Source organism: Rhincodon typus, chromosome 26 (assembly GCF_021869965.1).
Source record: "Rhincodon typus isolate 14 chromosome 26, sRhiTyp1.1, whole genome shotgun sequence".
Classification (NCBI taxonomy): domain Eukaryota; kingdom Metazoa; phylum Chordata; class Chondrichthyes; order Orectolobiformes; family Rhincodontidae; genus Rhincodon; species Rhincodon typus.
Genome location: NC_063357.1, coordinates 24,548,869 through 24,565,908, shown reverse-complemented (window position 1 = coordinate 24,565,908; position 17,040 = coordinate 24,548,869). Strand labels below are relative to the sequence as shown.

Here is a 17,040-nt window from a genome sequence, read left to right as displayed (position 1 = left end):
TATACAATCAATGATATTTTAAGACTACTCTGAAATGTGTTTGAATAAATTTGCTCTTGAGCAAATTTATGTGATAAAACTAAGTCAGAACTAAACTGGATTTTCTCTGCCATGGATATAATCTTGCCCAGTGCTGCTCAGTTGAGAAGGCGGAAGAAACGTGTGTACTTTCTTGACAATTGAATGGACCTCAACTACCTACTGAGGCAGCAGATTGTTTGGTTTATTATATAAATATAGCTTATTGTAAATACTAACTTAATCGATCTAGGAACTAAAGGAACATTTGATTCAGCAGGGCATGAGTATTCTGGATTTTGATCAAGTATGAGAAATTACTTGGTGTTCATTCTTTATGGCACACAATTTTAAAATCTATTAAACGGAAAAATGCTGACTCATCACTCCTACCTTTTGTGGCATTGTGTTAATTTCAGGTAAACACTCATTAATAAAATGACCTTGGAAATGACTTGATTATAGATTTTGTTTGAGACTGCAGCAGTGATTTTTAAAATTGACATTGCCTTTCTGCTGTGAAGCAGAAGTGGCTAAACCGGTCAGGGATAATTTCAACTTTTAAATTCTGAAATATTGAATAAATACAATATTATAAAGTCTGTAACAAGTTGGAGTGAGCAACTTAATGCCATAATTGGAAAAAAAAGGTTAACTGAAGATGAACATTTTAAATGTTGTACACTATTAGTCTTCTCTATCCTTTTTCAAAAAGATATAATCTGCCATTCCATTAATTCGGCTGGATCTATAGCTATATGAAAACAAATGTGCAATATCTCCTTTTTAAAAAAAAAAACTCCTCTGTTCCCAGAGCCCCACTTATGTTCTGAAAGCATGAGACTGACTTTCTCTTTCCCTGACCTTTGCTACTATTCTTTTGTATTGCAGTTGAATGTTAAGCATTTTAAAATTGCTATTTTTCTGACATAGATTAGAGCCTAACTTTTTGGTATTTACGTTTGCCATTGCATTTTACCAGTTTAAAGGAAATTATTTTAGGTCCCTCTTTCTTTTCTTCCAGTGAGTCCCAAGCAAGATAACAGCTGGCATCATTTGAAATGGTCTGTTTTGGGTAAATCATGTAATCCACCATTGTAAAATGTGGGCTACCTGTGTAGAGTTCTACAGAAGTTTATTTAATATTGGAGTATGTTTTGCTTTGTCAATGAGTGTTCTGTACAGTAAGTTCTGAATTTCTTCTTAGGTCTAAACTAAATGAGACTATTGATGCAATTCCTAAAAGTAAAAAGAACAAAAGATGTCAGTTACATTCGTTAGATACGCACAAGCCAAAACCTTTAGGGTAAGTAATACCTGCAGTTGTTCTGTATTAGATTATGATAGGAAACTTTTTAAAAACTACACTTCTACGGCAGTGTACAACCTTTGGCTTATAAATTCAATCTAACCTATAAAGCCAAAGGACACAGATTTTTGCTCACATTTCGAATGCAGTAGCTTGTAAATCTAGAAAAGTTTACCTTGGTGTTTTGCTACTTTTTGCTTGAAGGTTTTTCATGTTTATTTTGGTTATCACGGGGTATTTCTGATTTATTTGGAAGAGTTGAAATATATTTTTCATTTGTTAATGTCAGTCAGTAACAGTTTTTAGGAAATTTTCAGCAAAATAAATTACTTCATACAAAGATACATGGGTCAAGGGAATATTTGCTACCTACAAAATGGTACAATCAAAGGGAACTTGAAAAATGTAATTTTCAAGTTATAGTTATCACTTTTGTTCAAGGCCTCAAATTGAATGTTAGTGGCACATCTTGATGCATGTTTTTCAGGGTTATTGGGCTTTGCCTTATTTTTCTGTTTTACATTTTTACAAGTTAAAATATACACTTTGTATAGCTTAACTGCTACCTCTTTATGGTTTTCAAAGCCTGTTCATTTTGGCAATGAAATCTGCTTGGCAGTATTCCAAATCCTGCAGCAGTGAAGTATCGATATTTTCAAAAGTATAATTCACTCACTTGGCAGTTATTTTTTATTTGCTAGTTTCATCTTCATCTGGGAGCACTATATCCACCTAGAATGTTAGTGACATGCTTTGAGTTGTCCAAAATGGTTCTTTTTGAGGCCAGGTATATATTTGAGGATACAGACTTGTGACAATAGCTACCTGCCAGTCCGTCCAGGGTTTGATGCTTAGCATAACTGAGTGAGTAAAGAGAGCCGTTACAGCTATTGCTGAACAGCCAAAACTAATTTTTCAGGCTATATCATGGGCAGAATGATGGTAATGTACTCTCAAGACTTGAGACTGCATGAGAGTTGCATTCTGTTTTTAACCACTTGATAGATGCCCAAACATACAGTCATTTGGTTATCTGATAATTCTGCATTTGGGATAAGCAGGCAGCTGGTGAGGGATTTTTGGGGAATAAGAGGAGGACAGAAGTTGAGAGGGAGGCGCTGCCGAATGGCCTGTGAATGAGGTGAGAGAGAGAGTCCTACAACTACAGCCTCAAATTATTTTTCTCCATTTAATTCTTGATAAATTTTCAGGTTACTATCCTGATAAGTTTGAAAATCAGTATGAGGAAATCTGTTAGTAATTGTTTTTCTGGAATATTTTTCTTCTGTCTTGCCAGTGATGGGTATTTAGAGGAGAACAGCAGTAAAAATTATTATGGGCATGAGTTTGTGGCCTTTCAGACATAGTCCAATAAATTGATGTACAGAAAGATTTAGAAATTTTGTTTGGCAGAAGCCTAACATTTTGGGATCCCAGTTTAAAAGCTTTTGTGCTCTTACAAGGTAGAGAGCACTGATCTCAGCAGGTAATGTGATGTTTAATATTCCCCTGTTGTACTGCATGGTCTCAGCTGGCTGAACGTTCAGTGTCTATTACCTATCTTTGGTGGAAGTAGAGGAGATTGCCTTCATTGGTTGTTTAAGCCTAAGTTGTCATCAATATTTTTTTGGAGCTCCAGATTTGGATAAGTTGTGCCATTTGAGAACAGGAAGCATGTGAATCACATGAAGGTCAGTCAATCTGTTAGCCTGCTGCCTGTTTTAGATGTGATTTCTGTCTTCCATTGGCTGTTTCCTTTTTTCAAATTGACTTTGCTTTTTAAATTATTGTAGATCTTGCTGTCACCATGCTCCCTTCAGTAAGACAGTCCAAGTCATAACAAGCCTTTTTATCATCTTTTTTCTTTGGTCCTTTTCATAACCTTTTTTGGGTGGTTAAAGTTTGAGTGGAAGTAGTTTTTTTATTCCTTCATGTTACTGAATTAGTGAAGCATTTTGAAGTATTGAATGAGATTTCTTCTTAACCTTGTTGATAATTGAAGGAGCCCTAGTCTCCTGCTCTTGCAATGGATGAGAGATTTTCATTGCATCATTGTCTCAGCACTGTGCTGTATGACTGACTATACTACACTTAAATCTGCACCCTTTCAATGGATTCTACCAGATTTTCCTTCCACTCTGACCCCTGAGCTTTGTCTGCACTTGTCCTTCATTGTATATGAACGTTTTAATAGCTTCCCAAAGTGTATTCACCTTGTTTTTCTATTATTGCGTTAGTCTTATTTTCTCCATTCAGTGTTCCACAACAGATCCCTGCAACTGCTCAATATTAGCAACAGCACCACCATGTGGTAAAATTTGATAATGGAGTTAACCTTATTGTGGTGAGTGGGTTGAAATAAAAATTTCAGAAAATTTAAAAATTATGCCCTTAATTATTTCTGTTATGGAACCATCTGTGACTAGCATAATTTGTCACTTGAGTACTTTTGACTGTATTATGGATATTTTCACATCTCTATGTTGCTGCTTTTGAACTTGCATCAAAAAATCTGAAGTTGGCTTTTAACAAAATGGCTTATTCTTCAGGCCTTCGTTGCCTGCAGTGAAAGGGCTTCTCTTCAGCTAATGTGCTGATGCAGCTTGAGCTGGTAATGTGCCCAGAGAATCAGTTGTCTTCCTTTCTTGGTATGCCTGTTAGAAATGCATGCTCAAGAGACAACTCAAGTAGGGAAATAAAGCCGCGTTCCAACATCTGTGACGTCATGGCTTTATGATAGGTTGATGTTACAAAGTGAAATTGCAGTTAACTTGTATTATGTTATTTCAAGTCTGAAATTTGTTTCAAAATGCAGAAAAAGTTGTAGGATTTGCTGTCTTGCTTAATACACTTGATGTACATCTTTATAGGTGAAGGGTAGAAAGATGTATGTATAAATGATCCTGAGCCTGTTAACTCTTCTGCAAATTACAGTGAAGGGAACAGTGGCAGTGGAAACGCAGAGAGAGCACTAGGGTCAGATAAGAAAAGTAATGGAGACAGCAAGAAAGAAGTCAGATGTAGCATCCTTTTTCACTTTGGACCTTTTCAGCCACCACACAGGTAACAGGGAGATAAATGTAGAGGTAGTTTATTTGAGGTGCATAGTGCTCATTTTTAAAAAAAACTTTAACATGTCATGTTCATACTTGGCTTTTAACTAAATTTATCCTTGCCATCAATTGCAATTCATTCTACAGTATATGTTGTTGATAACTGTAACTGCTGAATATTCATTTTCTATCTTGGTTGCATGATGCTTATTAAATTAATTTAAATGGCTTTATTTCCAAAAATAAGCATGCAACGGCTTGCTTTTTGGAATTGACTAGCAACAAGCATTGAATCATTCTATTATGATGACTAATAGATGTAAAGCACGATTGATGCAGCTCTAATGTCTATTCATTTTGTAATTTGCTATACTTGTTGGCAAGTGCAAATAAAGCTAGTGTTTTGGATGGTGGAAAGTGAAAATATATTGTACTAGGCTTGTAGTTAAACTTATTAACAATCTGTAAAGCTTTGCTAGCTATACACGATTCAGAATGTTAAACAGCAATGCATTGCATTTTAAAGCATGTTTTACACACCTAACAGACATGAAAAGTATCATTTTGAGGGAAACCATAGTTACCGTTCAATTAGTGTTCATGAGACTGAAATTTTCATCCAAGTTGACTTTTTTCCTGCTGAAGTTTGTTCTTCCCTACTAACTTTTCCCAAATAAGGATACACTGTTTATTTTGAGATTTCCGTTCATTTCACGCTTGTAGCTCTCTATTGTGTAAATGACTATTCTTAATGATGAATTTAAATGAGATGCATCAGTTTAACCTGACAATCTTTGTCTACACCAGATTTTTTTGTTTGGGGGCGGAGGTGAGGTGTATGGGTTTACTACTGGTCCCCAAATTTGGTGGAAATGCTCGCTGTTGTTTTCTTGTCCACCTCCCCTTAAGGATTTTAAGTTTTTCAACGTCATCACAGATCAGACCTTAGCACAAATGAAGCATTGTAGTTGGGTTCAGAAGCAATACGGTTGTATGTAAAAAGTGAAATAACATGTTTACATGGCACCATTCACGATCAAGATATCACGACACAGATTTAGGTCAAATTAAGCATCTTTTGAGGTGCAGCCAATTTTGTAATATGTGAAACTATTTCTAGTTTACTTGCAAGTTCAAGTCAGACTGCTTATGAAAATGTAAGATTGAACTTTGGTCACCTTAAGTTTTATGGGGAAATTGGTTCACCCAACCCTGAACTTGGTTCCATGCATGTGCAGTTATGACTTAAAAATTGCACTAGCATCATATTGGGTTAATGTAGCTACTGTACCTTTTCGGTAAACAATGTATTTCTCATTTCTGCCAACGTATTGCATTTGGTCAGAGGTGGCTATTCAGGTTACATTTAATATAATAAAATCCAAAAGTCAGAAACTGACCCTTGATATTTAAGATCTGAATTGCTACAAGAAAAAAAAACATTTTTTAAAACTGGAATTGTAGTTGAACTTTGATTCCAAAGTGTAATGATCTTGGCAAAAGCTATATTTTCATTCAGTATATTTTTTAAAAAAAATAAATTTGAGTTTTGTCTCTTTTGTACAAAGGATAATGCATAGACTAGTCCTTTATCTTACAATGGTTATTTTCTGTCCAAAAATTGAAGGGTATCTATGGCTAGTCAACAAGTAATTGGATTATTGGTGTTTAGGATTAATTTTGCAGTGAATCATAGTGTACTAACGTGGCTTTTGGGTTCTGCTGGATGATGTTATGGAGCAATTAACTGGTTTTTCAATTGACAAAGTAATGATAGAACATTGTGTCTTTACAATAAATTGCAAACTTGACTTGATGTCTTGGGCAGACTTCTTGTAGTGTTCAAAGGTGGCCTCAGCTGCAAGTTCTTGACCACTACTTGTGCTACTTGACTATTTTAAGTATGCAATAGTTGATGTGGGGGTAACAGCCTATATTATGTATTCACCTGTTTCCTGACCTTGTGGTTGGTTTAAAGAAAACTAAATTTAATACTTATAAAGGAATAGCATTCTTTAATTTCAACCTCTGCGTTCACAGCTATCTTTAGTTGTATTCTGTTAATTAGAATAAGTACTCTTTTTTTAAAAACTTGGCATTTAACTGTTAAGTGCAGTCTGATGTACATTTTATGCAGTCATCCATAATTGTAAATGGAGAATTATCTCTGCTATGCAGAAATTTGGTTATAATAAAAGCAAAATACACTGGAAATCTGAATTAAAAACAATTCTAGATAAATTCGGGCCTGGCAGCATGTGTGGAGAGAGAAACACTTCATGTTTAAAATTCAGTATGACACTTCAGAATTGAAAGGAGCTGGAAAATGATGTATTTTATGCTAGTTACAAAGTGGGGGAGGAGCAAGTGGAAAAGATTTGAGGGTACCTAGAGCAAAAGACAGACAGTGAGTGAGTGAAAAGGCAAGGTGGCGATAAAATATAAATGTTAGGTGTGAAAAGGAGAAAATGTACTCCTTGAGTAAAGACAACAAGACACTGCCAGGGGAAGGTGAGGTGTGTACCAAGGTCATGCTTTGAGTTTTAGAATTCTATTTCAAGTCCTAGAGGCTGTAAAATACCTAAAGGTTTTTATTTGACAGTCTCCAGGTAAATAAACACTTTTGTGATCTGCCAGTATTTCTATAAGATGGTCTGGGTATTACAAAAGCAGGAAAGGGACTGAAGATATGCAAATTTGTTGCTGACACATAGGATTGAAAGCTGTGAACAGGACAGCAGTCCACAAAGGAATATAGGCGGTTGAGGGGAGAAAAGACAGAGCAATAATGTTGGAACATGTGGACTTGTTCACTGTGGCAGGAAGGACAAAAGCAGCATGTTTTTACAGACTGTAGAACTGAGGCACGGAGATCTGGGTGCCCTGGTACGTGAATCACAAATGTAGCATGCAAGTGCAGCAAATACTGCAGCTGTGCAAGATTTTGATTAAAACATCTGGAGTACCATGTAAAGTTTTTTTTTTTTTTTTTTTTTTTTTTTTAAAATCTCCTTGAGGTTCAAATCACTTTAGAAACGTGAGTAGGTTTGCTACTTGATTGAAGCTTGGAATGAAGGAGTGTCTGAGAAGGAAAATTTGTAGCCAGGTTGGGCCAATATAAATTTGGAACTTAAAGGAATGAATTGATCTTAATGAAACAACATGCAGTCTTGCGGGGAGGGAGGTTGATGGGTGGATGTTGAAAGGAGACAGTTTTAATAAGAGGTCTCCCGTTTTAAGACAATTCAGAAATTTCTTTGTTACAAGATCCACTCCCTGCTTTGAATATTTTTATGGCAGAGGTAGGTGGATTCTTGACTAATGAGTTGAAGGATATCAGAAGTAGGCAGGTGAATGAAATTCAGATTGTAGTCAGATTAACTATCATCTTATTAAATGGCCTACTCTTCCACATTCATATAGTTGTAAGTAACCATTTAGGTAAAAGTCCATTAATCTACTGAAGTTCATTGCTTCAGTGCATTAGCACTCCTTGACACAATTTTGTTGTATCTTTATTCAAAACAAGGTGCAGAGCTGGATGAACACAGCAGGCTAAGCAGCATCATAGGAGCAGAAAGGCTGACATTTCGGGCCTAGGCCCTCCTTCAGAAATGGGGGAGGGGAAGGGGGTTCTGAAATAAATAGGGAGAGAGGGGGAGGCGGATAGAAGATGGATAGAGGAGAGGATAGGTGGAGAGGAAACAAACAGGTCGAAGAGGCGGGGATGGAGCCAGTAAAGGTGAGTGTAGGTGGGGAGTTAGGGAGGGGATAGGTCAGTCCATGGAGGACGGACAGGTCAAGGGGGCGGGATGAAGTTAGTAGGTAGGAGATGGGGGTGCAGCTTGAGGTGGGAGGAGGGGATAGGTGGGAGGAAGAACAGGTTAGGGAGGCGGGGACGAGCTGGACTGGTTTTGGGATGCGGTAGGGGGAGGGGAGATTTTGAAGCTTGTGAAATCCACATTGATACCATTGGGCTGCAGGGTTCCCAAGCGGAATATGAGTTGCTGTTCCTGCAACCTTCGGGTGGCATCGTTGCGGCACCGCAGGAGGCCCAGGATGGACATGTCGTCTGAGGAATGGGAGGGGGAGTTGAAATGGTTCGCGACTGGGAGGTGTAGTTGTTTATTGCGAACCGAGCGTAGGTGTTCTGCAAAGCGGTCCCCGAGCCTCCGCTTGGTTTCCCCTCCTCCCACCTATGCCCTCCTCCCACCTCAATCCGCACCCCCATCTCCTACCTACTAACCTCATCCCGCTCCCTGGACTGACCTATCCCCTCCCTAACTTCCCATCTACACTCGCCTTTACTGGCTCCATCCCCGCCTCTTCGACCTGTCTGTTTCCTCTCCCCCTGTCTTCTCCTCTATCCATCTTCTATCCGCCTCCCCCTCTCTCCCTATTTATTTCAGAACCCCCTTCCCCTCCCCCATTTCTGAAGAAGGGTCTAGGCCCGAAACGTCGGCCTTTCTGCTCCTATGATGCTGCTTAGCCTGCTGTGTTCATCTAGCTCTGCACCTTGTTGTCTCGGATGCTCCAGCATCTGCAGTTCGTACTATCTTTGTTTTGAATAACCTGGTTTTATCAAAACTGTTGCCCTTTCAGAAAGGAAATCTGACATCATTACCCAGCCTAGCTTGTGTGACCCCAGTTCCATAGCAAAATGGTTAAGTCTTACTGCCTTCTAAAATAACCCTGCCCAGCCACTGGGTTCAAAGGCAGTTGGGTTGGGCAACAACTTCTGGCTTTGCCCAAGAACTCCCATGTCCCTGAAAGAATAAAGAAAATAGTTCAGTACAGTTTTATCTATTATGAGCGTGTTGTGCTAAACTTTTTGATACTCTTAAAGTAGTACAAGCTTACTTTTCTGTGACTCTTTGAAACCTAATTTTGGCAGTTTTAGATCATTTCAGAAAGCTGAGCTAAAGTCCCTTTCTAGAAATTGATTTCTCAATCCAGGATCAAGCAAAATCACAAAGACAATTGAAACAACAAAACAGATGCTGAGCACCTGAAACAGATGTCAGAAACATTCAGTGAGTTTGTGTCAGTGGAGAGTGTTGTGAAGTTATGTAGAGTACTTGTGACTTGAAAGGCAGAAAGTTAGTTGTTTATAAAAATGGTGGGGGATGGGGGACAAAGAGTGCATAGTCCCTTTAAGAGGTGATGTGCTTTTCTATCCTTGGAGATTTAAACAAAAATGTCTGTAGAAAGTGAGGTACGAACAATTCTGAAATATTTGTAAAGGTACCATGTCACTCCTATCTAAGATTCCTGAGACAAGATTTCAGAGGAAAGCATTTCTAACAGGATCAGCAGAGAGGGCAAAGAATATTCTGGAAGTCTCAACCTGGCTATACTTTTGAGAATCTAAGTTTTTTTTTAAACTTTTATTTTTATTACTTCTTGGGTTTATATAAGTGGGACTTGTGTTTATTGGAGCAGCGTACCATTAGAATCTTGTTCTGTTTGGAAATAGTTAGTTAAGGAGGAATTGTTTGATTTGTTAGTAGTTCTGCTAATTTGTTCGCTGTTAGGGTTGAATAAATAAATTTAGTTGTTGCTTATGAAGTGAATATCAAGGATTTTCTTTCATTTAACCACTCTTTTTAACAGAATAGGTAAGGTGAGGCAAACTTCTCTGGGTGTTTCAGGTTTAATTATTAGAAGGGGACCTCTGATAATTAAAATTTAAGTACGAGCCCCCAATCTGTTATGGCAGGAGTGGAGGGGTTCGACTTCTCCCTTCCTAACGAGAAGTAAAGTTAACATTTTTTGGGCAACTGCTGCTAAGCAGAATCTGGTTCTGCATACATACTGTGCCTGGTATGCTAGAGAAGCTCAGTACTTTTCAATTTTTTTTAACGCACTAAAATGCTCTAGTCATTAAACTCATTATTGTCTGTGGTGTTGCTGTGTTTATTAGTGGAGAAGTAAATGCTCCAAATTAACTGATACTGAGTGGTTTGAAATATCCTAAAAATGTGTAAGGAATGCTAAATGCAAGCTTTTTTTTCTTGTACTTCACTATTTGTTCCTGGTCTTCCTACTTGTTTTCCTAAATCATATTTATTTCCTAGATTTTAATGGTGAACTTGCCCCATATGACTGAGTTGGAGTGGTGTACTAATTTTTTCTTGCTTCCACTCTGCTGGTCAGCAAATTTTAGGTTTAACCAAGTGTGATATGACCAGTTGGTGGTTTTAGACAGTATCTTGTTTAGTAGAAGAAACAATTAGACCAGGTTTCTTTAGTCACTAAATAACAGGTTAATTACTAAAAAATAAACTTGCTCAAAGGGAGATGCAAAGGCTGGAGACAGTTTGAGTTCTGCATATGTATAATCACCTTTCTTAAGCAATTAATACTCCAATCTGGGAAGGAACAAAGAAGAAGTACTATAAAGTGTTACCTTTTAAAGTACTTTGGCCAAGTAATAGTTAAACTCAGTGGAATGGGGTGTTGAGGCATGGGTTGTCCCAAACGGTATTCTGTGTCTGTAGTTATTTTCTGCATACAAGCTGCAGTTGCTGGCTTGTCCAAGTAGACTATGTTGAATGCATTGCCCTCATCTACACACATGGTTATCCCAATCACACTACCTTTTGTTTAATCAGTGGCACATCTATGGTGATAGCAAATTAATGGTAGAAAGCACACTTTCTCAAAATCTCATTTTCTGGTATCTTGGTATTGGGACAGGGAACACTATCAATGCCAGTACTTCTGTTGATTTTCGCATCCCCTTTCCCTGACTAGCTGTCCTCTGGGTTGATTGCATCAAGATGCTAACGTGTGTGTAATATTTTTCAAAAAGTTAAAGAACAGTCTGGGTGCAACGCAACTGAAGTCTCAGCCTACCTCCCACATTCACAAGGGTACTATTTTGAAGCCCATCAGACCCTCAAGACAATGATCAATGTATTATGCCATGTGTACCCCCATAGGTAGGACTAAGAGATGGAATTTCTTTTAACACCTGGAGATTAATCCATTGAGTCCAGAGATTTGTCTTTTTTATTAGATGAGTTTATAGACACAAGTTTGAGCTCCTCTTAACTAAGTCAAGGGAAGGTTGTTTGAGCAAAGGGACAAATCTCTGCTACACTATTTTTCAGTTTTCCAGGATAGATTAATAAGAGCCTGCAACATGGCTCAGGAGCATGCTAAAATTTTACAAATAGGTGGACAAGCAAGACATGACCTGAACGTTGTAGCCAAAGAACTGTGCATTAGTGTCATACCTTTTTGTGGTGACCCACTGAAAGCCCTACAGTATAAGATGAAATGATGATGATGATGAGGCAGAGGGAGATGTGGAAAATTCCCAAATCAAACCACCACTGGTCCCATTAGCATATACTGAACTATTAGGAAGATTAGAGACCAAGATCTCAAATATTTATCAAGAAGACTGGCAAGGCTGCCCACAGCAGTTGTGTCTGTAGTGATTAAACTAGGGTATGCAATTTTTGCCATGTACGATGTGAAGCAGAGGAGAATATCCTCCCATAAAATAGCATTGTTATTGCTTGGGTCCGAGAAACGGGTGAAAGCAAAAATTCAATACGTGTTGGCAAACCACCTGATTGAGCCAAAGTAGCTGGAATTCCCAACTATTCTAGCACCCAAGCCTGACTGTTCAGTCAGATTCTGCATATCCTACAGAACAAAGCCAGAACAGGCTCCTACCAAATTCCTCAGCAGGAGGATTGTATTTATAGCATTGAAAGAACCATTTTTATAATAAACAGATTTGCTAAAGGGAACTTGCAAGTTTCCTTGACCCCACAAGCTACAGAAATATCAGCCTTTGTTACATCATTCAACCTTTTTCTAATGTTATGTTTGCCATTTGCGCTAAAAAAATCTTCCTGTTCTAGAAGTAGGTGAACTAAGTAGCCTGAATTTCTAACTGCATAGTATACAATGATGTCATACTGGCATATAGTTGTCCCTCCAAGTGTCACTTGAAACAGATGGAAGTCCTTTTTTGAAAGATTAGCTGATTATTGCAAACATCTACCTTTTGCTTGAACAATCTTTCCTATAGCTTGAGCTGCTCTTAAGATGAGTTTATAGACACAAGTTATAAAAAAGGCAAATATCTGGACTCAATGGATTAATCTCAGGCGTCAAACAAAAGAACTCACATCTCTTAGACAGAGTTGTGGGGGTACTCATGGCATAATACACTGATCATTGTCTTGAGGATCTAATGGGGTCCAGAATAGTGCCCTTGTGAATTTGGGAGTTAGGCCAAGACTTCAATTGCGTTGCACCCAGGCCGACCTTTTTTAACTTCTTGAAAAATACTACACGCACAATTGGTATCTTGATCTGACTGGATCTCCACCAGTAATACATATCATGGGAGAACTGAAATAACGTCACTACCAAATGGCAGAATCACCAGTCTCTGCCAGTTTGGCCTCTAGCTTATTTGGTGTCTAATTAGGTCACTGCTCAGGAAGGAAACCTTTTCCTGTCACACTTACTGGACCTTTCTGAAACTACTGGGGAAAACCACTGCCATCCCCTCAAAAAAAAAAATCAGTTATGCAGGAGTCAGTCAGCTGTGTCCAGTGCCAGGCTCTGGACAGAGGTTTCGCTTCACGTGCACTTAATATAAAAGTTTGGGTATATACTCTTGCTAATACTTGTCACTCAAACCATGGTATTTAATGGTGAAAAAGTTGTGCCTTTTTCCCAGCAGAAGAATTTGGATGGCCACAATCTCTGAGCATGATCGAGTTTACCTGTCGCTCCCTTGCAGGATAGGGAGTCACTTTTTTCTTTTTCACAGAATTCCCTGTAATTGAGATCTTCACCTGCCATGCATCCACAGACCATAAGATGTAAGAGCAGAAGTAGACCATTTAGCCCATCAAGTCAGCTCTGCCCTTCAATAAGATTGTGACTGATCACTTATCCTCCAATTTCTTCCCTTTCCCTCCAGCCCTTTACTGACTTCTTAAAAATAAATCTGTCTATCTCATCCTCGAATAGACTTAATGACCCAGCCTCAACAGCCCTTCGTAGTAAAGAAATCTAAGATTCAGTACCCACAGGATATATTTCATCTTCCCTTGTCTTAAATGTGCAATCCCTAATTCTAAGGTTATGTCCTTTTTGTCCCTATATCTCTCATAAGGGCATACAACCTTTCTGTCAAGTTCCTTGTGAATCTGGTATGTTTCAATAAGGTCACCTCTCATTCGTCTAAATTTCAATGAGTACAGGCCAAACCTATCCTCTCAAACCTGTTCCTCCATACCTGGTATCAGCCTAGAGGGCCTTCTCTGGACTGTCTGCAATGCCAGTATATCTTTCCTTTAAATAAGGGATCCAAAACTGTTCAGTATTCCAGGTGTAGCTTAATTAGCGTCAAGTGTAGTTCTAGCAAAGCTCCCAATTTTTATACTCTTGTTCCCTTTTGAAATAAAGCCCAACATTCTTTTTGCTTTCCCTTTTACCAGCTGAACTTGGATGTGTTTTGAGACTCCTGGACAAGGACGCAATCCCTCTGATTTGTAGCTCCCTACAGTCTTTCTCCATTTTATTTGCCAAGTCTTTTCCCCACTTGGCTTAATCTCTCATTGTCCACATTTGGTATCTGTACCTTTTTATTGGTTAGTGGATTGAGTATAGGAGTTGGGAGGTCACAGTGCAGCTGTACCAGACATTGGTTAGATCACTTTTGGAATACAGCATTCAATTCTGGTCTCCCTGCTATAGGAAAGAGATGAAACTTGAAAGGGTTCAGAGAAGATTTACAAGGATGTTGCCAGGGTTGGAGGGTTTGAATAGGCTGGCGCTATTTCCCCTGAAGTGTCAGCGGCTGTGGGGTGACCCTTTTATAGAAGCTTATAAAATTATGGGCATGGGAAGGGTGAATGGTCGAGGTGTATTGCTCAGGGTTGGGGGAGTCCAAAACTAGAGAGCATAGGTTTATGGTGAGAGTGGAGAGATTTAAAAGGGACCTGAGTGGCAACTGTTTTACACAGACGGTGGTGCGAGCTGCCGGTGGAGGTGGTGGAAGCTGGTACATTACAACACTTAAAAGGCATCTGTAGGGGTTTGAGTAGGAAAGGTTTAAGGAACGTGGGCCAAATGCTGGCAAATGGGGACGAGGTTAATTTGGAATATCTGGTCAGCATGGATGAATTAAACTGAAGGATCTGTTTGCTTGCTGTACATCTGACTCTGTATCCCTCTACAGACTGTCTTCAGCACTTGCCTTTCCACTTATTTTTGTCACCCACAAACCTAGCTATAATACATTCATTTTTCATCTAGGCCATTTGTCTATATTATAAATAATTGGGACACAGCACTGATCACTGACACTCCAACTTGTTTCAGTTTGCCATCCTGAAAATGCACCCCTCTTTCTGCACCATCTTAATGTATCCCAATAAATTCTTTGGGCTTGGCCTGTAACATGCAACAATCCACTCTAAGATTTCCCATTCTACGGCAATCAAAATAGCTAGGGGCTTTTGGGCATTAGCCCTATTCTTGGCACTTTCACTCTTTAGCCTGAAGATCCTAGTTTGTTCCCAGCTGTCCCTTTTTAGTCCATGCCGTTCACTTACCCACCTTCTGTCATTGTCTTGTTTGTAAAGGTGATGGATAAAGCAGCTACCTTGTGGACAAGTCTGTAATTATCAACCATTTTGGTTGTTTATCTGGCTGTTTGCAACCTTTTGATCCTCTGCAAACAAATTTTTTAATTCCTTGAGTAGCCACCTTTAGGTCTCTTTTATGTGGTGTCTACTTTAAGTGCATTCAAGTATTGAAGGTCATTATCTAAGTTTCAGTGACCAGATTGTAAGCACTGACAATAGCCTTTTTGGCCATCTTGTAATCTGCAGAAGCTTCCTTTTTGAATGCCTGAGCTTTTCCAGGTATCATCCTCTGTATGAGCAGTGTCCAGTGTTCTATGGGCCACTGCATTTGACTGGCTTTTTCAGACTAAATAAAAAATACCTCTGTCCCTTTCTTCAGATTCTGTGATTGCTTCAGCATATTTTAAACAGCCGGAATTGGAGGCCCTCTCCATTAGCATTTTCATTGAATTCAAGAGAAACCTCAGTTTTTAGATCCTTTCAATCTTTCAGCCTTTTTTAATTGGAACTCTCTCGCTCTCTTACCTTTTTGTTTTCTTTGCTTTGGAGTGCTGTTTGTTCCTCCCTTAGACTCTTATCTGAAATTCCCCCCTTGGACATTCCCACCTTGGACATCTGAAATTCAAATCTGAAATTTTGATAATATTGCATCAAAATGCTATACACTTGTTTTTAATGCCTTATGTAATGTAATCTAATGACTAAAAGTTGAATCCCAAGTAGTGTAGTGCGTCTTTAAAATTTGGCAAAACTTCTGTAATTTTGTTTTCTACTCTGGCCTTTTTTTTTGTTGTTGCTTCATGTTGGCATTGAGTAATGTTCAACATGGGTCACAAAGACCACTCTGTATTTCTCAAGGTTGGAAAACTTGTGCCGTCAAATAATGTTGTTTACTCTTTGCATTTTGGTCTAATCAAATAAATGTACCAATGGATTTTTTTCAAAACCCTTTTCTCTTTCAGTTATTTAACTTATGTGGGTATATAAATGGCAGGGGCACTATCTTGTATGACTTTTTTTGTTTAGAGATCACTAATTTTGAGAAATATCAATTCAAATTGGCAGGTATGAATAGTTCAGTATTATCCATTTTAGTGTGTTTTGATCTGAATTCATGTAAAATTGTAATGTGTTAATAATGGAGAAAATGACTCTCTTTCTATTAACAGGGGTTGCTGGATGGATGTGTGGGAGCTAATGTCTCAAGAATGTAGGGATGAAGTAGTATTAATTGACTCCAGTTGTCTTTTGGAAACACTAGAGACTTATCTACGGAAACACAGGTTCGTACTGTAACAAAGGATGCTGCATGCTATTGGGTGCAGAATTTACAACTGAAACCGTTAAGATATCAATTAGTCAAGCTATTGGATATTGAAGGAGAATCACAGCATTTATCATCTTGACGAATTTCATCAATTTTATGGTTGTTCATGTCAGTTTCTTTTATTTCAGGTTTTGCACTGATTGTAAAAATAAAGTGCTGCGAGCATACAACATTCTCATTGGGGAATTGGACTGCAGCAAAGAAAAGGGTTACTGTGCAGCTCTCTATGAGGGACTACGTTGCTGTCCCCATGAACGACACATTCATGTTTGCTGTGAGACTGACTTCATTGCGCATCTTTTGGGTCGTGCTGAGCCAGAGTTCGCAGGAGGGTATGAGTATGTAATTTGCTAGAGTGGGCTATCTAGCGCTTTTTTGGTTGCTTCTTTTAATCTCTATTTTATCTTGGCATGATGCAAGTGTGAAATAACTGTGCTCAATTCAATAATTGCTTCTATTTTAAAGTGTCAGCAGCAATTGACTGAAGCTTTACAGCATTTGTTTATAACTTGCTGAGAACTGTATAATCAAATCAGGCCATTGAGGGAGAATGCTCTCTTGAGAGAAGAAACTGGACATCTGTGTGTGTCACACCAGCAGCATTAAGACATGGGTACAAAGTTTCCTGTATCCATGCTCAAAAAGGAAGTTGTGGAGGGTGGCTTAAAGGCTCTTTTGGAAAAGATTTAATCTCTTATTATGGGC

General features: G+C 38.6%; 1 protein-coding gene across 2 annotated transcripts in view; it reads left to right on the top strand.

The window, feature by feature from the left end:
• Positions 1-17,040, top strand: part of ggnbp2 (gametogenetin binding protein 2) — a 63,332-nt gene that overhangs the window by 28,249 nt on the left and 18,043 nt on the right. The window contains exons 4-6 of one of the 2 annotated variants that reach the window (XM_048612594.1): positions 1,226-1,324; positions 16,178-16,291; positions 16,464-16,667. In XM_048612594.1, the coding sequence (XP_048468551.1) occupies positions 1,226-1,324; positions 16,178-16,291; positions 16,464-16,667 (417 nt within the window). Of the gene's footprint in view, positions 1-1,225; positions 1,325-16,177; positions 16,292-16,463; positions 16,674-17,040 lie in introns of both variants that reach the window. The other variant, XM_020514414.2, reaches the window with a different exon arrangement.